We start from the raw sequence: 23333 nt of genomic DNA on the forward strand, positions 1-23333 counted from the left end.
GTGACCATTCCTCAGCGAACCCTAGGCGTTGGGGAAAACGACATTCACATTGTACCATCAACCACCACCACCGACTCAGGCAGAGACTAGATAGCCTTTGCAGCTTGATCCTGCCCAGGACCCATTGTCTTTGACTTTACAGTCACCGTCACGATACCATCTTTGTGACAATACCGCCATGAACAATGTTATCGTGGGTTGTCCGAAGAGCACTGCAAAGCCTGGGCAAATAGTCGAGCATCTAGCACCGGCACTGAGGCCTGATATCCACCGATCACTTCACCCCGAGGCTTAATAAGCTACCACGCCTAATATCTCATCAAACCTATATAGCTCGCAAACCCAGAGTTGCGATCGCCTTACATTCACGACATCCAGCATGCAGTTCTCATTGAGTCCAAGCACATACAGCTCTCAGAGAGTGAACCCATTCCTTCTTCATCCCCTACGGCGTCCATGGTTATGGTGACTTCCCCTACAACTTCATACTCCACATTTAGCGGAATTTCCAGTTTGAGCTCCACAGGACCCTCCCCAGCCAAGCGAGTTCTAATTGCCGGCTCCTTTATCGCCTTCGACTCAAACGACTAAGCCACTATAGTTTCCTATACTTCGGTATCCATGTTGTTCTCCAACCCGAGATCTATCCCCTCGAACAATAAGTACCCCTTGTGCGCCCGATTGTGCCACATATACATTGGATCTTCGATGGAAAGTTCTCCAGGATCGAAGGGGATCTTTCTGCAGAGGTTCAGGCAGTAGCTTTGACTGGATATCTATTAATTCTCCCTGTACCCAGCCAATCTTGCTTGTGGTTACAGGTAAACGCTCCGGACTCTCTAAGACATTCTGGACGCAAAAGCCGACTTTGTCATTCCAGCATCTTTAACATGCAGGTCAACAACGTCTCCCGTCAGCTCTCCAGTTACTACTCAGCTCAGGAGCTCATTATCGACATCGAAACCGACAACAGCAGTTGAAAACTTTGCTACCGCGGCAACCTTCGCCAATGCTATTTCAACGTCGACCACGAGTACATCGACTACGACACCCCAGGTGGCTACCGCTACAACTCCAACTACGACGAAGATACAGACCACGACTACCGCTTGGACATATTCAACGATCAGAAGTACCTGAAGCTTTGCCATTAGTCCCGTGGTGCAATCGACGACCTCTTCTGTCACCAAAACCACTCTGACTTCAACCACCTCTGACAGTAGTAACTCTACTCCCTCCAGCTTCAGGTCTATCACCCAATCGAACCTTCTACTAGCAGTTCTAGTAGCGATAGTGGTTCTACCACAAGTTCCTTATCATCACTACATCAGCTGAAAGCACCAGTCCTCCTGACACTGCTGAGAGTACAACTACGTTCATCGTGTCGGCCACCAGCACGACGACATTCACGGCTCTGGAAACGAAAACAACCACAATTTCGCCGCTCACCACCGTTACTACCTCTACAAATCCTTTGCCAAGTGAAAGGACAGGAACTTCTTCGTTAAAAGCGGCACACCGCTCGCTGTCGATTTAATACGGTATGTTGACCTAGTCTTTGGCCGCCAAAAGCAGGTAAATCGACGGCCAGCTCACCCTCCCTTGGGGAAGGAGGTGACGCTGCTCTATGCTCACCTCCTCGATCGAGTCTACCAAATTATTTCTGAGGTTGAAAAAGACACTTCAAATTCACAACATTCCTGCCGCTAGACCCGAATTCGTTTGAATGATGCTAACTCACAAAGCGATCCGTTCTTGCTCTGGCAATACGACCAATGCTGACATCATCCGGTCAGGGTTGAGTGATCCATTTTTAAATCTTCTCTACTTGCTCCACTGTTTCCATTTTTGTACCTTTTCCGGCTTCCTGGTCATTTCCAAATGTCAGAGCCTTGTCCGGACAAGCGCCAAGTCCAGTCGCCCTCATGGCATTCACCCCCGATAGCGCATTCGGTCCATCGAAGATTTCGGCCACTTCTTCCAAGGCTCTTCCCTTGGTTTCAGGGAAGAAGAAGAAGATCAGAGTGAAGTTGATAGCAATAATGACGCACCACACAATGTAATAGCGCCAAGAGATTGCGTCCATAGCCACAGGGTTGGCAAAGCTGTTGTAAACGCCGGCGAGATTTCCCGTTAATTGATACAGCATCGATGCCTTCGAACGTAGAGAATACGGCACCACCTCCATAATATACGTTGGGGAAATTGGGGAGCACAAATGGTAGAACCCGCCGTAAATAAAGATCATGGCCAGGACAGCGGCAGCATAGCGGGTGTCTTCGAAATTCTTTTCTTGGTTGATGGCAGAGCAGACGGTCCAGATGATGTACGAAAGCCCCATCCCGCCCATACCAGTGAGGTACAGCCGTCGACGACCGGCCTTGTCGACCAGCATGGCAGCACCGCACGCCGTCAGAAAACTCCAGACGGACAAACAGGCATTGATAATGAGCTGGGTTTTGGAGTTCGTGATGCCGATCGAACGGAGCACGGCCGCCAGATAGTACGATATGAGCGCATTGCCCGACCACTGCAGCATGGCCGGAATATAGACAGCGATGAAGAATCGGTGTCGATTACCCTTGGAGGAAAACCATTCTAACCAGCGGGATTTCTTTTGCAGCTTTTCCATTTCCAACGTGGCCGTGATCTCTGCCATTTCAAATCGCACCAGCTCGGAACTGGGGTTGCCATCGGCATGATATTTGGTCAAGATGTCCAATGCCTCCTTGTTGCGGCTCTGGTAGATAAGCCACCGAGGCGATTCAGGGGCAAACAAACTCAAAATAGCCTGGATGATGGAGAAGAAACATTGTAGGAGACTCGGAATTCTCCAGCTCCAGGAGGAGCCGCTCATTTTAAAAGTCCCGTACGTGATCCACGCGGCCATCAGCGATCCAAGGGGCCACGAGACGAGGTAGAACGACACCAGCTTGCCCCGATGCGTGGGATAGGCCACCTCGGTGAGCAGAGGAGGGGCAGCCACCGATACAATCCCCAGGCCAAGGCCGACGAGGAAGCGCGAGGCGACAAACATGGCATAATTGACGGATGCTGTCTGCAGAATCGAGCCCAGAATGACGACGAGTGATCCGCCACAGATTGGATATCGTCGGCCATATCGGTCACAGAGTTGGGATGAAACCAGGATTGAAATCAAGATCCCCCCGTTTGGACCAAACGTCATGGCGCCCAGTCGAGTGCCCTTCGGCTCCCCGAAAAAGCGCTTCCACTGGGGCAGGGATTGCATTCCGTTGAGCATGCTCCCATCAAAGCCGGAGGCGGTCTGGGTGAGGAGCGCACACAACAATAGACTGTTGAGTTTGATGAGCGTCCCATCCCTCCACCAGGGCTTACTTCGTTTCGGGATCACATCCTTGAGCACAAGCCCCTCAAAACTGTCGTGAGTGATGATGTCCACCATTTTCCCTCGTCAACGCCGTCGCTGTTGCACCCTGGTCTGGTCGAATTGACCAAGTGTTTGAGTACCGGCTGGTGTATAGTGAGACGGGTGGAGGACCACATTGACAAGAAGCGGGGCAGATTGAAGAAACACCTCTCTTCTCTTATACTTCGATGAGGATAGTCGTTCTGCCGCAAACGCTCAGAGACAGCCACCAGCACATTGGAAACAGTGTCGCAGTACGAAGTGCGGGTTTCGGGCAAAATCCATCCGGGGGAATTGCAGCACGGGACTGATAGTCATCCCCTGGAGTACCCCGCGTTATTGTCTTTTTCTTCTCCGGATGTGAAAAACTACCTGGGGACGTTTGACGAAGAAAAAAAGTTTGTATTGACCCAAATCCTGAATCTTCTCTTCATCTGATTCGATAGTTCGGGCGTCGTGGAATCTTACTCTCCGATGCTGGCCAGTCCGTGGCGTATAGGGGTTAGAGAACGATAGGGGCGCCAACGCTCTATACACTGTTGGTGTGCAAAACACCGCGGGAGGTTGGAGTGCTATACTACATCCAGTCCAGAGATTGCTATCGAGAGCCCGGATTGACAATTTTCCTGCGGATCCCCTATTTCCCCTTTCGTTCAATGACCGAGCGTTGTACAGTGGAGAGCAGCTTCAAGCGCGGCGCTTTACTGGAATGCAGTTGTGGGGTTTGGGGACCCCAGAAGACTGACCGTAAGTCTGCTCTCCCCGCGCCATAATTGCATGAGCCAAAGTGCCATTTGACCTGCAGTGTCTCCACATGAGGCGCCATACGATCGACGATGTTCGGTTGCCAATCCCCCGGTTCTCCGAGGTCGATAGACCAGATATGTGCGCGTACCCACCGCATCAGCTTCGAGCTTAGGAGGGTTTCCTTATTTGGATTAGAAGCTGTGTCTTCTGAGTAACGGTACTCTTGCCTCTCTCATATGTGAATCAATCCCGATCGGCCTCGGTCAAAAGTGGCGAGCTTCTTCAAAAAGGCATTCGTGATCCTTTGATATCGAGTCTAGAACCGAACAGATCTCATACGGACATGGTAAATGGTTGCACGTCCCGTTTAGATTTGTCTAATATACCTTGAAATACTGGCTAATTGCCTTCTGAGTGCCGGAAAAGATTCATCTGTTATATTTCACTCGATATCATCCTGATGTGTCAGGTCATAGAATCTTCGTCCTCGTCATCCGATGGGGCTGCATCTGAATCTGATAGTCTCACCTCTATATCAACCCAAATTCAGTCTCGAGGTATTCAAACTCATGGTCCGATTCGTCCGATCTATACGAGAAGGACCAATTTGGGACACATCTTTTCAGAAAGTGTTCTGGCGAAAACTCTCCAGGTAGCTCAACGATGCTTGCAATCCCAGGTTGGCAACGACCACATGTCATTTGTTATGCCTCTCCTTCCACTAACGCGGCATTCAAGGGTCCTATTCCATCATATCCAGAGTCAGCACCTCAATCGGGAGCCGGACGAGGTCGGTACGAGTATAGGGACGCCGAATTCTGGACGTGTGGCTTCTTCCCCGGCACCGTCTACACTCTTCTTGAACGTGCGGCCAAATTTCCCGCTCATGTGTCGGCGCCGAAATGGTATCGTGAGCATCTCTATTCGGACCTCCTAACGTGTGGGAGACACTGGTCCATAGCTCTGAACGACATGTCCTCCAGGACCGATACGCACGATATGGGCTTCATCGTGCAGCCCGCGCTTCAAAAGGATTGGGAAATGACGGGAAACCTGCGGAGTCTGGATTCTGTCACCAAAGCTGCTTACGCTCTGGCCTCACGGTATGATCCCGCCATTGGCGCGATTCGAAGCTGGGACCGCGCCATAAACCACCGGTACAGGATCGACGACATGACTGAAAACTTTCTGGTCATCATCGACAGCATGTGCAATCTGGACCTCCTCTTCTACATTGGGCATCTCGTTCACGATGAGTCTCTCGCCTCCATCGCTACTACACACGCGAATACCGTGCGGAGGACCATCCTCCGAGAAGACTGTTCGACATTCCACCTGGTGAACCTGGACCCCCGAAGGCCCGGGGAGGTGATATCTCGAATGACGAACCAAGGGTACAACGATGCGTCGACGTGGAGCAGGGGCCAGGCGTGGGCGATCATGGGTTTCGCACAGACGTACCTATGGACGAAGGACTCGACGTTTCTCAAGACGGCGATTGGATGTGCCAATCTGTTCCTGTCACGACTCGATGCTGCTTCCCACCATCACCCGTTCGTCCCTGCTTGGGACTTTGACGCACATCAAGAAGACCCCGCTGAGCCATTGCGTGATACATCTGCAGGCGTAATCGCCGCAAATGGCATGCTCCTGATCCATCAAGCCTTGCAGTCTCTGTCGGTGTCGAGCATTTCCGAGCTCTCATACCGCCCTGTGGCAGGAGGCAGCGATTTTCTGGATGCCGCACTGCTGATCGTCCAGGAAACGCTTGACATGTCGCTCGATCGGGATTTTGCGTCTCTCCTTCCGCCTCTTCCTCTTCCTTCCTCATCGCCCGGGGAAAAACTTCATGCGCAAATCAGTCCCAGTTCCTTTGACGCCATTCTGCGCAATGCTACGGCAAACAACAATGAGCACGCACATAAGCGGTACTGGGACCACGGCTTGGTGTATGCAGATTACTTCTTATTGGAGTTTGGCAATAAACTGTGTAGAATGGGGCTATGCTAGTAGGTCTGATGGTTCCCGAGACTAAATCCAAACGATGTCTCCGATCGAGCTCGGAATGCCCTTTTTGTTCAAGTTTCCGTCCTTTCCTTGATGTGCCGCGTTTCGTCCATATTTAGGGATTGTATGTGAGGATCTTTCATCTTCGGTGACGGGACAGCCGGATTTTATCATGAAATCCATCCGGGCCCGATGTCTGACACATAAAAGTTGGCCTCTTCAAACGTGATGACCCGATCCAACTCCGTGTATTGCGGATCCATGAGAGTATCCGACAGAATCGACAAAGCATCCTGCATCCCTGCTTGGTCGTAAGTCTGACTTGGTCGTTCGGGAAACGGCACGGGAGGATTGTTCATCGACATCAAAGTACCTTCTGGAGAAAAATGGTGGAGGGAAAAGTCCCCATGTACGGTTGTCGACGAATGGGGGTGTGATGTTGCCGGTGCCACTTGCTGAGATGAGTTGTAGGGCTGTGAGCTGGTGGCTTGATAATCTACATCGGAGGCCGACTTCTGCCGACTACGGTCTTGGATGTTGATGCTGATGTTGTTGGTCGGATCATCGCTGGCTTGTCTTTCTGCCGCTCTTCTTTGCCGCTTTGCACGCCCAAGAGTAGAGCTTCTCCCCAACTTTGCTTGGCTGTGCTGTCTTGCCGTCCGACTGGTGTTCGACGTCGCCGCACAAGCCTCATTGGCCATGACCGAGGTCGAGATGTTCACCGGAGTCCGTGGTGAATGTGCCAGATTCTTACATGAATGGTCCAGGAAATCAAACTGGAATTCTGGACTCCCCTGGCATTTTTCATGAAGCTTTTCGAGAAATTGGGCGTACCGTCCTGAAATATCCCATCTTGTTTGATTCGTGCACGTTTCCCGATAATTCTCCTCGTTGGGACGGCGATTCCATCGGGCTGATATGGTCCAGAGTGATTCGACTAAGTTACTGAATTCCGCGATCACTTGGCCCTGAGTGGCGCGGGATAATGCTATACGGTAGTCAGTCGGAGAACTCGGACAGAACCCAAATATCGACTTACCCAGGAGGGCCTTTGCCGCCACGAACACGCAAAACGAAAACTGTGGATTTACAAAAGGTATTGGCGTGTGTCGCAAGAACTTTTCAGCAATGTGAGCTGTCTCTACCGCTGCGAGTTGGCACGTTTCGGCGCTGCAGGCGCTAGGAAGTTGCACCAGGTTTGTCCATTCGATGGGGGGAAATGCAACGGGATAGTGCAAGAGAATCATGGACGTGTTGTGCGTCATGTGAGCCAAGGTCAGATTGGGATCCATATTGACCAAGGATTTGTCGGTCGAGATATTCGAGTCTTTCCACCGCGGTGGCAGGAACATTTTCCAACTAGCACTTGTCAAGATTGCCCCACCGATAGCCTGATGGATTTACTTACTGTACCAATCGGAGATCGAGCTCTTTGAAGCGTGTGAGCCAATCAAGCACGTCTTGCCTGTTCTGCCAGTCGATTCGTTGTTGCAAGAAGAATGTCGTAACCTGGTTCAACGACTCTGTTGCCTCGATGCAATAGGCAAAGGCTCCCAGATTCGACGAATCAACTGCAATCGTGCTCGCACTAGTGGGTGGACTAGCTTCCGGGATGATATCTGAGGGTGTATCATCCTCGTTGTACTGAGCAGGGACATGGGCCGCGAGAGACACACTGAGTTTCGCAAAGGTTTTGTTCCACAGTCCAAAGAATGGGCAGAGGACAGATTTCTCCTGGGTGAAAAAAGCCCCGTCGGCGGGTAAGCGACGGTGGACGTCTTCCGAAGTCAAACTCGTGTTCCAGCCAGTATGGGCCGAATTGTATCTTACAAAGTCAGCCGACCCTGCTCCGAAGAACCTCACCGATGTTTAATGGAGTCTCACCTGTCTAGAAGGAAGATGCACCAAAATAGTCTCCTTCGAGATTCGAGCTCGGTCCAATCTTGCGCGGGCGCCAATAGATTCAGAGGTTTCATTAAGACTCTGGATCGCGGTGTCCCGGGCTCGACAGTTAATTGCAGAAAGTCAACCGTTCTGGTCAATAGCGCGATCAGCGGAAACGACCTCGTTGATTCTCCATTATTGAGCTAGTCGATTGTTCAGCCAGAAAGGTCACGGCCACGCACGTCAAAACTCACGTCATCGAATACCAGTATTACGAGAGCTTGGAGGCCCTGCAGAGACATGTTGTCCATTGCGTGCTGCATGACGAGATCTCTGGAGGTTTTCATTTGGTGCCTCACCGCCCCAACCTCCATTTGAACATCTTCAACGTCCAAATGTGGCAATACCACCGCCACCAGTGCATGGAGAACGAGAACGAAGTCGGCCGTCAACTCCCGTCTTCGAACCTCAGCCTGACTGCGGGCTTTATGAAGAAAAGGGATCCAGTGATGAAATGAAAGGCAGAAATAGTCGACTATTTTCACAAGGACCGCACGCGGCGGTAGTCCTTGCATGAGATTGTTGGTCTCTTGAGAGGAGAATTGTGACGGAGAACCGTCTAGCTGGTCAGCTTTTCGCTTGCTGTTTTCATGATGTTTCGATAGAGTAGGTCCTAAAGCGTCGGTCGCAACATCGTCGTTTTGAAGTTTAGACAACCCGACTTGTCGTGAGCCGTCCCATTGTCGGACCACTTCTTTTTCCCCCAGGAGATCGAGCTCGGAGTCCGGCACGGGTAGACGATTTCTTCCTACGACTCTTCCATCTGCAGTGATTGTTACACGTGGAACACCTTCGCTGTCCAGGAGGATTTGTTCTAAGACAGCTGGGATTTATCAGCAGGACTGGCGACTATGAGAGGATGGTCCACGTCGTCGAGGAGACAAACCAATACGACGGTTCAGCGCTTCGACTGCGCCAGGCCTGAGACCAGGCTTCTGTCTCGTGTCGTACACACATTCGGAACCTGGACACGGCCATTATCATGATTGGTCCCATATTTCTCGTGGTTGACCCCGTACCTGTTCTGCTGCAGTGATAGCAGACAGGAGCCTCTCTGGAGCAGCGAAGCTTTCGCTTACGGCACGAGGAGCAAGCCGGGAGGTCGTCGGGATCATCGCTCGGCTTATCGACCTTCCACGAAAGGGAAGTCATTCTGGTTCAACCGTGGCGGAGCTCGGGGAATCAGGCCGACGAACCGGGACCATGTTGAACCGCTGGGATAAACCGGCCTCGTGTACGACGAGTGACGGACCAAATTGTCCCGGTGCATCGATGGGTGTTGAAGAAGCACACTCATCTTATGAAGCCTTTGATAGCGTCAATTAAAGTTTGCGGCAACTCGGGTCTCGGTACAAGTCGCTCCATTAGGCATAGTGGAGTTATTGACCTCCGCTCCTATCTTAGTCCCCCGGTCCCGGAGGAAAGCGGATACTTAATCAATCGATAGGGGAATGGGCATACAGTAGGTGTTGAACGTGTTTGACTTGCAGTGGCATCATCGGAGCTCGGATTCGAGAGAGAGAGGATCCAAAGGACTGACTGCTCAGACACCCAAAGAGCGAAATGCTCGACTCACATAATTGATCCTGGCCCCGATATACCCAAAATGCCGCGGCTAGCTGGTTTCTCGGATAACCCCTTCAGGACCAGAGAAGATGTTCGAGCAGCAGCTTTGGCCTTGCTGCAGAACCTCTGTAAATATCAGAGCCCTGGATGTGCCCGGATTCGAGTTCCTGTCTCGACTGGTGCCCACTTCGATGAGACAGCCGCTCAACTAGAAGGTTATGCTCGACCTCTCTGGGTCATGGGAGCACTTCTCTCGGGTGAAGCTGAGAGTGATGAACTCGCGCAAAGCCTCGCCGAATCTTTCGTGCGAGGTCTGGCCAATGGCACGAGTCCAGACCATCCAGAATACTGGGGCCCTGTAGTCGGTCGAGACCAGCGGATGGTCGAAATGGAAATCGTCTCCTTTGCTCTCCTGTCAGCACCTCATGCCTTCTTCCACAAGCAAACGCCCGAAGCAAAAGCGAACATAACTTCATGGCTGAAGACGATCATTGGCAAAGATATGCCCACTACCAACTGGCTATGGTTTCGCGTCATGACGAATCTCGCACTGATAAAAGTCTGTGGGCTGCCCCAGGAGCCCATTCGTTCTTTAATGAATGATGATCTCGATGCTTTGGACACATTTTGCCTCCAGAACGGCTGGGCGAGTGACGGTCCTTGGAGTGATCAAGGACGACAAGCAGACTATTACTCGGGAAGCTTTGCCATACAATTTTCCCAACTGCTCTATGCCAAATTCGCAAAAGACATTGATCCGGAGAGATGCAAAACGTATCTAGAACGGGCTCGCAATTTCGCCGGTGACTTTTGCCATTATTTCGACACGGCTGGTAAGCTCTCGAACGGTGTTACAATGAAGAGATCGCCCCTTGCTTACATCATGCCAGGTGCGGCAATCCCCTTTGGTCGGAGTCTGACCTATCGCTTCGCTTTGGCTGGCTTCTGGTCGGCGGCCGCATACGCAGAGGTTGAGCTCCCTCATCCACTGGACGACCCTGGCGTCGTCAAGGGGCTTCTCCTACGCCATTTGAGGTGGTGGTCTTCGAAGTATGACATTTTCCACGTCGACGGAACATTGAACATTGGTTTCCTCTACCCTAACATGTTCATGTGCGAGGACTACAATTCCCCGCAGTCTGTGTATTGGTGTATGAAGACCTTGTGTGTCTTGGGTCTCTCAAACGCGCATCCATTTTGGAGATCGAGAGAACAGGCTTTGCCATCGGCCGGCATCTCCCTGGCGAAGGCAATGACATCTCCGATGCATATCGTATGCAACACCGGCTCTCACCACTTCCTGCTTTCATCGGGCCAATTCTGTCCCTGGCCACTGAAAGCCACGGAAGCCAAGTACGGGAAATTTGCGTATTCCTCACACTTTGGATTCAGTGTGCCAACTGGTCCGCTCGTACAACAGATGGCTCCCGACAGCACTCTTGCTCTGAGCGCTGACGAGGGAGATACGTGGAAAGTACGCTGGGTCCCCCTAGGGACCCGGTTTGGTACCGCGACGCTGGTAACCGGCGGCAAAACAGAAAATGTTCCAGTGCTGATAAGTTCCTGGAAGCCGTGGCGTTTATTGGACGTGATGGTTTCCACGGCATTAATTCCCCCCTCGGATCAGTGGCCGCACTGGCACATCAGAGTGCATCAAATCTCCACTGGGTCAGCAAATACTCGTCCTGACGTTATGTCTGTGGAAGGTGGGTTCGCGATCTACGGGCGACAGATGTCAGATGGCCTGCCCATACGGCCGATGACCATGGCAGACTTTGCTCGTTCAGAAGGACCGAGGGGGCCCTTGGAGGCGATATTCACCGACTCCGATGGGTGCCTCGTCTGTTCGGCAGACGGTGCAAGCGGTATTCGGAAGCTACAACCCATAAGGACCGGGTCATATTCAAGGGCATTGTTGTGCCAGTTAGATGGGTTCCTCCTGAAGCCTGATGCGAACACTAATTTAATGCGCCAACGCACGGTGATTCCGACGCTCAAGGGTGTTATATCCTCCGACACATATGGGGAGGCGAGGAACTATCTTATGGCCGTTGGCGTGTTCGCCATGGCAGATCAGAGCGGCAACATAATTGAGAAATGGAATGCTCCTCCTGATATATGCCTCGGCGATGACAAAGAATGTGGTGTTGAGGCTCATATAAAGCTCGACGGCTGGTGAGTACGAGGGTGGAGGTGGGTCGCCAGCAAGCGGGTTTTAAAAATCGGGCACGGTCTTGCCACGCGAGCTCGGCGCGGGTGCCAAGCATCCAGAAATCTGCGGCAAGCTCACCCTCCTTTGGGAATCAGGGTGCCGCCGCTTTGTGCTCCACCCGATCGGGTGAGAATCGCGCGGGCCGGGAGTGAGGCGCACCTGTGACTCACCCAAGCGGAGGCGGAGGCGGGGACCCGCCCGCCTTCGTCCAATGGGCCGCGCCAAGATGCCGACTCGCTCGGCTGACGTCGCACTAAACTCCCCGGTTGAGCCGAGGCCGTCGTCAAAGCGGCGTCGACGCCTGCGACAGATCTTTCCTTCACGACTCACGATGCAAATCGTCTTTCCAAACAAATCTGCCTTACCGAGTTCAAGCGAAGAAACCTTCTTATCGTCGTCCTTCTTCGCGCAACAAGCCACGAAGCGGCAATTGCCAACGCCTGAACAAGTGAGGAAACGAGCCACGCTACAACAGCCTCCACATACATGGCCTCCAACTCCTGCGATATTCTCCGAACTTGGCTTGATCGTTAAGTACGGAATAAAGACCTCAATATCCGAAGCCCAGTGTTTATGGATGATTGGGGCTTATTTCGGCAACAGACTTCCAGTCCCAGAAGTTTATGGATGGCGTCAAGATGACAAGGAGGTGTTTATTTATATGGAGTTGATTCAAGGATCCACGCTAGAACAGCGATGGGACCAGTTATGTGAAACAGAGCGATTGAACATTTGTGATCAGCTTCGACCTATGGTTGCGGCTCTACGCGAGATAAAGCAACCTCCTGGTGAATCTTATATTGGAGGTGTTGGATCCAGCCCCCTACAAGATGTCATATTCGAGGGCTTGACAGTTGGCCCCTTTCCGACTTCCTCATCCTTCAACGATTTCTTTGCCCAACCACGTTGGAATGAACCACCAGCAGGTCCGAATTTGGACGATCTCCATCCTATGCGACCAGGCCTACCCGATGATCCAATCGTCTTTACTCACGGAGATCTCCATCGAAGCAATATTATGATTACGACGAAGGGTCAGGAGCTACGTGTTTTGGCAATCATAGATTGGCACCAGTCCGGCTGGTATCCCGCGTTCTGGGAGTATTGTAAGGCCAGATGGACGGTCGAACCAGGGGATGAGTGGGTGTCTAGGTATCTCCCGAAAATACTGACGCCACGGCCAGAAGCATATCACTCTTGGGACTACTTTTGTCTTTCTCACGGGGTGTAAAGCAGCAATCGGTAATCTGAAGAGGTATTTCGGCAACGCTTAGAAGTGGTAGAGTCTTCGTGAACCGTGCATGGTGATGCAAAAAATAGGACAGTCAGCACGAACTGCTTGAAACGGAACATGAGTGGTGGACAAGTAAAAAGAGGTGCCGAACCGGCGGAGGTCTCGATGGAGTCGTTGTTGATTTCGATTTGGAGACTGGACAGATTTTCGACGCCGGTGAACCAGAATGGGACTACGTTATGTACGTTGCTCAATACGTCTAGAACGACGAAAAGGGCCCGTTTGCTAAGAACAGATGGCTAACAATATAACTAGCGGAGCTCCATTTATCAACTATCTTTCTATTCAATATCTTGCATCACATGTCTTTGGCTTCGTTCCTCGCATTGCGTACTGCAGCCTATGGATCTTCCATTATTTGGAGAAGCGTGATAGAACAACGAAAGAACTTATCCTTGCCGCCCCTCGTCGATCGCGAGACGAAGTCGAAGAATTTTTCAGAATAAACAAGCAAGCATGGGAAGCTAGCGAGCAACGGAGACAATTACAATCAATTATTTCAACGAAGACTCCATATCATATTAAGAAAATCGTTGCCTTCGCGTGTGGAGGGATGGCTTTCTATGACGAACTGCCTTGGGTGACGCGGTCAGCTTACCAACACGCGTTAATTATAACTCTACGGGACATCTTGAGTGAGCGGCAAGACCCGGTTGATAATATTCAATGCTATGCACAGGACCCATGCTATACCGACATCGACAGTGAGGTCCTCGAGCGATCTGGAATCACTGTCCTCGATGATCCACAAGGGTTCCTAGAGGTCGATGATTCAACAGTGGTTCTTTCGTTCTACGCTAATATACCGGTAAGACAGATCATAGCAGACATTGCTCAACCAGCTATGATGATTTGGGATAGAATTGAGTTCTTTGAAGATGAGCTTACAAAGTCGTTCGGGTGAAATTCTCTTTAACTTTAAGTCGGTTCAGAATACTAATGAGCTCCAGAACGGACCCTGACTCACCTCGTCTATCCAAGATGATTCAAAATTTCTATGAAGAGATTGAGTTTCCTGGCCGTCTCGACCCATTTAAGCATATAGGTATCTATGTCAGACACGGGGCATAGTTACAAAGAGTTGTTGTGCTGGATGTAGCATAGTCAGGCTTGCAAACAAATAAATCAAATCAAATCGAGCCTCGAATTTGATGGCCTATCGTTCACGATTAACCGGGTTATTTTATAACACTCGCTCACCAGACTGTATCACCATTGACAGGCAGCAATGATGACGTACACTCGTTAGATAGATATATAGATGGGCTCAATGCCACCCTCTAATCGACGAGGGATAGAGCACTCTTTCAATTCACGAAGTTTGACACAAGATGATCGGATCCAATCCATGGATCATCTCGATATCGCGGCTTGTCCGTTCACGCTCAGTTACGAAGTATCTCGAGTGCGATTAGTAAAGCCTGTCTAGGTGGTTCACAGATTGGATCCGATGAAATGCCACGACCCATCGGATCCAATCCATGAATCATCTCGACGTCGAGGCTCGTCCGTTCACGCTCGGTTACGAAGCATCTCGAGTGTGATTAGTAGAGTCTGTGTGGGTGGCCCATAGACTGGATCCGATACGTGGTCCATCTCGATATCGACTTCTATCGAGTAGGGTGCCCTCCCGGCCACATGGTCCACAGATTGGATCCGATGACGGTGCGGAAAGGGGGGAGTGCCACTTGATCACGTGACACGCTGAGCCATTGACTGTGATAATTGGGGCTTCAATTATCAAACGATATAAGTGGCTACAGTGGCTTGGCTCGATGAATTCGAGTCATGCCAGCACTTTTTGGCACGTGATACTGCATCTGTAGCCCAGGAAATCACATGAGAACTGAGCATGTAACACCGAAGAGGGCTGTGCGTACTTTGCCAGCTCAAGATGTACGCCTGTCCAGCTGAAGGCATCATTCCCAGCTGAATTCTTCAACTGATGACGACGACGACGAGCTGGAGGCGAAGACGATGATGATGACGACGGCGATGACGATTTCACTTGGTGTAAGAGGCTGGTCCTCGACCATCAGTGAGTAGAGGAGACAGAGTGCTTTGAATCGATCTTTTGGCCCTGTTAGAACCTCGTCAGGACGATCTTCATCCTCTTCCACTGCTCCATCCTCATATTCTTGACAGACTAAGACCGCTACCCTTATCAATTCTCTCAGACCGGGACCTGGCCAGATGTCAACTCAGTAACCGCGTCGCTAAGAGCCTCCAATTCTGAGATCCAAGCGGTCGAGTAGGGGACTGCAAGCGCTTGCCATGTCCAAACCTCCGCTGGTAAGAGCAGGGCAGATTCACGATTTGTTAAGAGCTGTTTCCCATATCCCCCTTACCGCCCGGCCTTCTCCAGCCTTGGCCAGGAGGGTAGTGCTCACTAATAGGGCATGCAGGGTTAGGAATACAAGCGTCCAAGCCATCCCACATCGCTGACTTGGCAGTTTCTGCGACTGATCGAGCAGGAGCAAAGATGTGCTCATGAACACTCCGTAGATATTCTTCCGATTTGATGTTAGGATTGTCCTGAAAAACATCTTTAATAAGGCTTTGAAGCTGGGGATTTGTGATTTGGGTGCCGTGAAGCACCAGAAGGTCAACGCGCTTGCCAGTCTGGTCCACGAATGCCAAAAGCTCTTCTTTAATCCATGTCCAGTAGTCAGTGTGACTATCGGCCTCATTCACAGATGCAGTACCTCGATGAGGGTATGACTTGGTCGAGGCCATATCAGGAAAGAACAGGCCATTTTCGCGCGGCATCAAATGCATGCAGAAGTTCTTTTCACTGAGCTCGATACCCAGCGCAGTCTGGATTTTCCGACCTTTGTACTTGTCGCAGACGCCGTAGTCATCAGGATCGCCTTCAACCGTATCGAAGCAATTTCCGAGGTGGTATAGTCCGTTAAGGGCCGCACGAGTGCGAATCCACCGCATCCCTCCGTAAGATTGTAAACTTGCATTTTCGAGGAGGAGAGAAAGTATCTGATCGAGGGCCGAAACACCGTGGTTGACAAAGTCTGGGAACGAGACGTACACGTATCTGTAATGCAGATCCTGTGCCTTCGCCACTTGCTGGAAAAGAGTGCGCAGCACCTCAGCGATCGGCATCAGAGCATCCGCAATTTCGACATGAGCGGGTGAGGAAGACTCAATGCGGAGGCCTGGTAGATATTTCTGGACAGCGCCTATGTAGGACCAAATGCCAGTCGATGCTGTTGCCTTCTCACGAAGAACATCTCGGACCCTGTCTTGTTGATCAGTACTCCTCGTGCTTGAGATATCTCCTAGAACGTAGACTGACTCACCCAAACAGTGTCGCTGATGATGCCCTAGGCTCCGATAGCTCGGACAACGTAGTCATTGCCGTTGTATAGCTGTCAGGTCCATCGATGTAAGCGCTATCAATCACAGTGCCGTTCCAGAACTGCACAGAGACTGTCGCATGATCGAATCCTAGAGCCATACCAACACCTGGAGCTTCCTGCATGGCGACGGGTCGACATTCTCGACAGTTCTCGAATCCCAAGCCCAATGGGGAGCAAAACAGCAACGACACGAGTAGGGGCCATAGGGGTGGCAGTCGTGGGCTTCGCGAAAAGATATTCCGTCCAAAATGCATTTCGACAGGCTAAGAAACTGTCACGAGAAGTCGATCGATGATGGAGAGAAGAATCAAGGGAAGTCGTAGAGCAACAATAGAGGAACAAGTGATTCTGGCGCCAGGGTTGGGGCAATGTGAGAGCAGCGTCTGTCATCGATGCTACCCAGCGTGTCTCGGAATGTCGCTCGACGATGCAAAGTGGTCAAAAAATATTGGTCAAAATAGGGCGGCTATTTACACTTGGCGGTGCACTACTGCTTCTTTTACGGCCGACATAATATTACCCATGTACGAGATTTCTATCAGTCGAAGTTTTCGCAAAGTCACTCACTGTACATGTAAACGGGTCACTACCAAGGCCGTTACGCCTGAGATTGGAGAATGCTACCACTGCTATCTTATCGAGAGGCGCCTGTGATCTCCGAACGCCAGCCGTACATCAGACCTGCACTAGCCGTTACATCGAGCCATCATTTTTTGCTCGAGAAGAGCATTATGTGGCAGAGCAGGCCACTGTGTTGGATACATTTGAAACAGCAGTGTCGCGACATCATGTGTCCTGGAGTGTGCCATATCTGAAGATGCACCGGTCCAGTGCTATATCAGAGGCAGCACAGCTGTCTGGCTACCGGTGCAGACCACCCTCCAGAATCACTACAGATTCATGATTTCAGACAAGAAAATGCAGTACGGCTTTGCGTGGCTAGTCTTTGTGACAGCTTGCACATTCGCAAGCCCACTCCCGGACAACAGCACATTGAGGTGGTCACCAGCTCGGACTCCACGAGTTTCCAGGCAAGATGTAACTAATCCCAAGGTGGCCGAGATCTATGCACAAGGCAACGAGCCGGTCTCTGGGCAGTCTTTTTTTCTCAATCGAGACAAAATGCAGATCAGACACACGGAATCTCGAGGGAGGAAAATTCCAAAACCGATGGGATTTCTATGAACAAGCGATCAAGGTACGTAAGGTTCATTCTTCACAAGTACTGGTAATGAAATTTCTGAAGGATGCGCATGTAATAGCAGATGCCGCCACAAAATGGCCTCAACTCGGTACAGATGCATCAGATCTTTATTTTGGTCCAGGCACCGATGATCCTAGTTTCGGCTACGTAGATAACATCGTCGAAAACTTGAAAGCCGCCAGAGACTGGGGAAAAGATGAATGGGGATTCGACCCCTATATCAGCCTTACTTGCAGCGACCCCTACAATGTGTGTAATAAAAACGTCGACGGCGATCCGAGGCCTATTGCCTGCTATGTCAACAATACTTCCACCTGGTATGGGGGAACGTGGTCTCAGATTAGTTGCTGTGGGTCTTACTTCACGACGCCCACCAATGACGAGATCTTCCAACAAAACAAGGGCAAGGATAAGGACAGTCTGTCGCTGGTGTGGATGATGCACACACCAAGATCACTGGCAAGCGGCCACATATCGTTGATGCAAGATTCGACCCCCAAAATGGCGCGAACAGACGCATTTACGGCCCTAAAGACTGCGCTCTAGCAGCTAGATTGGAAGGACCCAAGACGACGACAACCAACGCAGACAGCTACGCGACATTCGCCCTTGCCATGTACTGGAAGGACATCTTCCAGGGCAAGGTGCCTCAACCTGCCGTTGATGGTGCCGAGGCGCCCGCCGGTTACGTCGACCTGATCTCAGACCACGATCTCAATTACAAGGAGATACCTGTGGGCACTGCAGCGGATCAGACGACGCTGACCTGCGCGGGGACTCCTGCAGATAAGCCCTCCACAACCCAGCCTTGGGCCCAGAACAAGATCAACGAATACTGCGATCACATCACTGGCAATAACCCTGCTCCTTGGGTCGTCAACTCGGGAACGAACCAGTATGGACCCATGGGGTACGCCGCGGGCAACGCTGCGCCAGATTCAGACAACGACCTGTGGATATCTGTCGTGTTCGACTTCTCATGTTCCAAGGACGCAAGCTATAAGGTCGACGTGGACCAGTGCAAGACCTTGCTAAGCATGGCTTTGAATGGTTGCAATACCGACACCACGACTAAGAAGTATGGAGGTCAAATACAGGCCAATTGCGCGTTGTGGAACATTACCACGAAGGCAGGCCACGACTCAACGCCACCGAACGGTTACCCTGGGTTGCCAGCCTAACTGACCCATTGGTTATCAGGGAGGACGCCCAACCACCATTTTAACGCAACACATTCTGCAGATGCAATAGGTTGCATGAATTGATCTGACGTAGCTCCTTTTGAAATCTTCAGCAGCCGAATCTTATTTTCTTTAGTTGAAGCCTGGAATAGGATTATGTGATATGCCATATTCTTTTGGGAAAAGAAGCTTGAACCGATCTTGGAGGATGTACGGGCGGTGTCAGACTGGCCGACGATACTAAAAGGAAGAAAATCGCAGTCGGCTTTATGTTGCTCAGGAAGAGCAAGCTCTGATTGACGAGAGTGGGGCTTTCTATGCCGGGCAGGCAAAATTGACACTCAAAGACGAGACAGAATCCATAGTCGAGACTAAGGCCTTGACCAGCTTGGGAAAAGATCCTCTCCCACTTCCGCAGGCACGGAAAGAGTGTCGACGGCCCATTGGCGGAGCTCGGGCAAAGGCGTCATGGCTGTCACGTGATGCAGTTAATCACGTGATCAAAGACACCGGCTATCACGTGGAACCGCTTGGCGGCGCAGGTGATGCTGCGGGCTTGGCACTTGTGCTGCGGCTTGGCGTTGGGCTGGTCGGCGGTGCTGTCACGTGAAGGTCAGGAGGAAGGGTTGTAGAAGAGGACCGAGAGCTCTTCGGCCGGCGACCGAGGGCGAGAGGCCCTCTTTGTACGTGGAGGGCTATAGATTTGAGTAAGGGAGCCTGGGGGGTCAAACGGTGGATTGGGAAAGGATGACCACCGAATCGAGGCCGTCGCGCTGGCAGGCCATTTTTGGATCCTGGTTCGATTTTACTTGTCCTTTCCCGCCAATAGCATGATAAATTCAGTGTAGAATATGTCAACGGGATGCTGTTCGATTTTCATCCCGAGCGCAATACACAAGAAGCGGGGATAGTCAATATCTTACTCGCGTTTCTGTCGATCTCGACTCTCCTCGTTACTGGAATCCTGCTCAACGCCAAAACCGAGCTCACCGTTCGCTACAACGTGCCAATCCCTCCACCACTGCAGAAGACCTCCCCCCGGGATATTGCGGAGGCCGACTACAAGCTCGAAGATGAAGGAGAGGTATGCAATGACTGATTTCTCTGGCCTGCGCTCAGTTCTCAGTCTTCTGCCAGGTTCGCAATGGTCAAATCTACCCACGATGTCCAGCAGATGGCCGTAGTCTAGGACCACCTATTGTTCCGGCAACACCTTCCTCGATCGACTCGGCCATTTCTGCTGCTGCAAATGCCCAACAGCAATGGTCTCACACTACTTTCTCTGATCGACGGCGAGTCCTCCGCGCCCTGCTCCGATACGTGCTCGATCATCAAGACGAGATTGTAACGGCATGCTGCCTCGACAGCGGAAAGACCAAGATTGATGGTGGTTTCGGTGAGATCCTCGTCACGGTTGAGAAGTTACAATGGACCATCAAACATGGCGAAAAAGCTCTGTCGCCTTCGATGCGGCCGATAAACCTCCTTATGTGTTACAAGGAAAACACGGTCATATATGAACCCCTCGGTGTGGTTGCTGCATGCGTGAGCTGGAATTATCCTTTCCACAACTTCATGTCGCCAGTCATTTCGGCTCTCTTTGCTGGAAATGCGATCGTCGTCAAACCCAGCGAACAAACCTGTTGGAGCACGATCTACTTCACCGAAATCATTCGTGGAGCCCTTCGAGCGTGCGGCTATAGTGTGGACCTCATCCAAAATGTCATTTGTCTCCCCGAGGTGGCGGACCATTTGACCAGCCATCCTGGACTGAGCCACATCACTTTCATCGGCAGCCGACAGATTGCACATAGAGTCTGTACATCAGCTGCAAAGGCCCTGACTCCCGTCACTGTTGAACTGGGCGGGAAAGATCCCGCTATTGTCCTCGATGATCCCAAGACAATCAAATCAACTGACGATGTCATCAGTATTCTGATGCGTGGGGTCTTCCAATCTGCCGGCCAGAACTGCATTGGCATCGAGCGCATCATCGCCCTGCCCGCCATCCACGATATCATTCTCAACCATGCCCTCCCCCGAATCCAATCCTTGCGTCTCGGCTCCGTTCTTCTCTCACCATCTACCTGCCCACCAGACATGGGGGCCATGATCTCGTCCCGGAATTTCCAATGTCTTGAGACCTTGATATCTTCCGCCGTCGCTCAAGGCGCCATACTACATTGCGGTGGCAAACGGTACGCCCACCCTCAATTTCCCAATGGAACGTACTTCCGACCCACACTACTCAGCAACGTGACGGTCGACATGGCGATCGCACAGACCGAGCTCTTCGCACCCGTTTTCTTGCTCATGAAAGCCCCGTCCGTTGACGAGGCCATCACCATCGCCAATTCCACACCTTACGCCCTCGGAGCCAGCGTCTTTGGTCACGACTCCGCTAACGTATCCCGCTGCGTCCACGAAATTAAGGCCGGCATGGTCGCCGTAAATGACTTTGGCGCTTACTATGCCTGTTCTATGCCGTTTGGTGGCGTCGGGGGGTCTGGGTACGGTCGATTTGGCGGAGCAGAGGGACTCCAGGCCCTAAGTAACGTCAAGAGTGTCTGTCAGGAGGCATGGTGGGCGAAAATGTTGGGCATCAAAACCAAGATTCCACTCAAGCTGCAGTATCCTGTTAGTCCTGATGGGTGGAATGTCTCTAAAGGTGTCGTTGGAACGGGATACGCGCTGGGTTGGAGCGAATGGATTGGTTGTCTCCTCGGACTTGTCAAGGCTTTGTCCCGAAGAGACGATGGTGAGCTATATGAGAAGAAATAGTCACAACAGACACTGAGCGTGTGCACATGTGTGGCCCAATTTTTTTTTTTTCCCCCCCGCACACTACATTGCACTTCCAAATTTAGATAAGGTGATATTTCTATTCTAAACAATTCTTAATCCAGAATATGGTTTTATTCACGTCCACGAAATTCCCAGCATAATAACCGCTCCCACTGCCATAGCTAAAAACTGCAGTGCTGTCTTCCTCAGCTCCTCGCCCCGATTCGGTCCTGTCTCAAGCAGCTCCGGAATCACCGCGACCGTGCCAACGTACAAGAACGTCCCCGCCGTGAAAGGCAAAAGCATATCGCCCAATTGGAGACTGGTGCCCCAGATCCCTTTGGCTGCGCCGTTCGAACCTTGTGTGCTGCCGCCATATTCCTGCACAAAAATCCCGATGCAAGTACCTAGAAATGCGCCGACGGCTGTGATGAACTGTGCGCCCATAGCTTTGCGCTTGGAGAAACCTGATTGGATGAGGAGCGCGAAGTCGCCCACTTCATGCGGGATTTCGTGGAAAAAGACGGCCATGGTGGTGGTGGCGCCGAGGGCCGGGGAGGCGTAGAAGGACGATGACAACGCGAGGCCGTCGGTGATGTTGTGTGTGAAGTCGGCGATGAGATTGAGGAGGCCGGCGAGTTTGATGGAGGGGTTTGTCATGGCTGCGACTGCAGTGTCTTCCGTCCTGTCATCCTTCTGGCCCTTTCGCTTGCGCACTTCGCCGTTCGCTTTCTCCTTCTTCTTTGATCCTGACGAAGAGGCGGAGCCATTGGCCGTGTGTTTGTGCGTGTCATGGGGGTGGTTGTGGTCGTGTGAATGTCCTCCATCTCCACCCGCTGCAATGCGCAGGGCTTTGTCCATGGCCATAAACGTTACTAGGCCGACAATAATGCCTCCTCCTAATAAAAGGTTTCTGTTTGGTTCAACCATGACGAACTTGACTCTATCATGCTTGTCTTCGCCGAGGAAGATCTCCGGGAGAAGGTGGAATAGGGTGTCTCCGAGCAGTCCACCAACTGCAAAAGCTACCATGATGCTTAATGACGAGGGGTCGATGTTGGGCGGACATAGTGCGAGGAGGAAGTTGGGTGGGCCGGAGATGTATGTTGTTGCAAGGAGGGCGTTGATAGCTGGAGAGGAAGATGGGAAGAGGAGATCGAAGAGTGTGGTTGTCAGTGAGGTATGGCGCGGTGCATTCTTAACTTTGTGTTCTGAGAGAACTTCGACGAAGGGACATTGCTGTAATACCTATTAGCGAAAATTCAGAGTATTTGCACCCGTGGTATGTAGGAGCAATCTCACGTACTTGAAGGTTCTCTTCTATTTCCTCCGGTGTCAGCAAGCTGATGTCCTTGCCCAGGACGGTCTCTGCACGGACTGATGCTGTGAGACCAATGAATAATGCAAACAGCGCATATTTGACGAGACTGGAAGCTCTTAGCCGTAAATAGCCCATTGTTTCTGTGCGTGAGAGGAGGTGTGATGGAGGAATACTGTCGCACGCGACAGGTCTCGAGGAGGGCTCGGGGGGGATCGGGCAAAATCAGGACTGTCTGACGAAATCCCACGATGGTGCGTTACTGTTAGGGATTTGGCGTTGGCAAATTGTCAGACTTGATAAATTTAAGCGTT

The 23333-nt window shown here is 51.5% G+C and overlaps 9 protein-coding genes across 9 annotated transcripts; 5 read left to right on the top strand and 4 right to left on the bottom strand.

Moving 5' to 3' along the window:
- Positions 1-1813: 1813 nt before the first annotated feature.
- Positions 1814-3424, bottom strand: Z518_03681 (uncharacterized protein; the record flags this gene model as incomplete). The annotated part of the gene is made up of 1 exon (XM_013417391.1): positions 1814-3424. The coding sequence occupies one exon, from the start codon at positions 3422-3424 to the stop codon at positions 1814-1816; it is 1611 nt and encodes a 536-aa protein (XP_013272845.1).
- A 1374-nt stretch (positions 3425-4798) lies between these two features.
- On the top strand, positions 4799-6145 carry Z518_03682 (uncharacterized protein; the record flags this gene model as incomplete). Its single annotated transcript, XM_013417392.1, has 1 exon — positions 4799-6145. The coding sequence occupies one exon, from the start codon at positions 4799-4801 to the stop codon at positions 6143-6145; it is 1347 nt and encodes a 448-aa protein (XP_013272846.1).
- A 167-nt stretch (positions 6146-6312) lies between these two features.
- Z518_03683 (uncharacterized protein) lies at positions 6313-9238 on the bottom strand (the record flags this gene model as incomplete). Its single annotated transcript, XM_013417393.1, has 7 exons — positions 6313-7130; positions 7182-7501; positions 7551-7967; positions 8027-8229; positions 8281-8909; positions 8973-9050; positions 9106-9238. The coding sequence occupies 7 exons, from the start codon at positions 9236-9238 to the stop codon at positions 6313-6315; spliced, it is 2598 nt and encodes an 865-aa protein (XP_013272847.1).
- Positions 9239-9692: 454 nt separating this feature from the next.
- On the top strand, positions 9693-11831 carry Z518_03684 (uncharacterized protein; the record flags this gene model as incomplete). Its single annotated transcript, XM_013417394.1, has 2 exons — positions 9693-10485; positions 10543-11831. 2 exons carry the CDS (start codon positions 9693-9695, stop codon positions 11829-11831), a joined length of 2082 nt encoding a protein of 693 aa, XP_013272848.1.
- Positions 11832-12195: 364 nt separating this feature from the next.
- Z518_03685 (uncharacterized protein) lies at positions 12196-14229 on the top strand (the record flags this gene model as incomplete). Its single annotated transcript, XM_013417395.1, has 5 exons — positions 12196-13004; positions 13049-13106; positions 13185-13339; positions 13414-14058; positions 14109-14229. 5 exons carry the CDS (start codon positions 12196-12198, stop codon positions 14227-14229), a joined length of 1788 nt encoding a protein of 595 aa, XP_013272849.1.
- Positions 14230-15077: 848 nt separating this feature from the next.
- On the bottom strand, positions 15078-16654 carry Z518_03686 (uncharacterized protein; the record flags this gene model as incomplete). Its single annotated transcript, XM_013417396.1, has 3 exons — positions 15078-15343; positions 15507-16411; positions 16473-16654. 3 exons carry the CDS (start codon positions 16652-16654, stop codon positions 15078-15080), a joined length of 1353 nt encoding a protein of 450 aa, XP_013272850.1.
- Positions 16655-17763: 1109 nt separating this feature from the next.
- Z518_03687 (uncharacterized protein) lies at positions 17764-18917 on the top strand (the record flags this gene model as incomplete). Its single annotated transcript, XM_013417397.1, has 2 exons — positions 17764-18165; positions 18189-18917. The coding sequence occupies 2 exons, from the start codon at positions 17764-17766 to the stop codon at positions 18915-18917; spliced, it is 1131 nt and encodes a 376-aa protein (XP_013272851.1).
- An 862-nt stretch (positions 18918-19779) lies between these two features.
- Z518_03688 (uncharacterized protein) lies at positions 19780-21698 on the top strand (the record flags this gene model as incomplete). The annotated part of the gene is made up of 2 exons (XM_013417398.1): positions 19780-20001; positions 20055-21698. The coding sequence occupies 2 exons, from the start codon at positions 19780-19782 to the stop codon at positions 21696-21698; spliced, it is 1866 nt and encodes a 621-aa protein (XP_013272852.1).
- A 138-nt stretch (positions 21699-21836) lies between these two features.
- Z518_03689 (uncharacterized protein) lies at positions 21837-23157 on the bottom strand (the record flags this gene model as incomplete). Its single annotated transcript, XM_013417399.1, has 2 exons — positions 21837-22940; positions 23008-23157. The coding sequence occupies 2 exons, from the start codon at positions 23155-23157 to the stop codon at positions 21837-21839; spliced, it is 1254 nt and encodes a 417-aa protein (XP_013272853.1).
- Between the last annotated feature and the right edge of the window lie 176 nt (positions 23158-23333).

Source organism: Rhinocladiella mackenziei, assembly GCF_000835555.1.
Source record: "Rhinocladiella mackenziei CBS 650.93 unplaced genomic scaffold supercont1.3, whole genome shotgun sequence".
NCBI lineage: Eukaryota > Fungi > Ascomycota > Eurotiomycetes > Chaetothyriales > Herpotrichiellaceae > Rhinocladiella > Rhinocladiella mackenziei.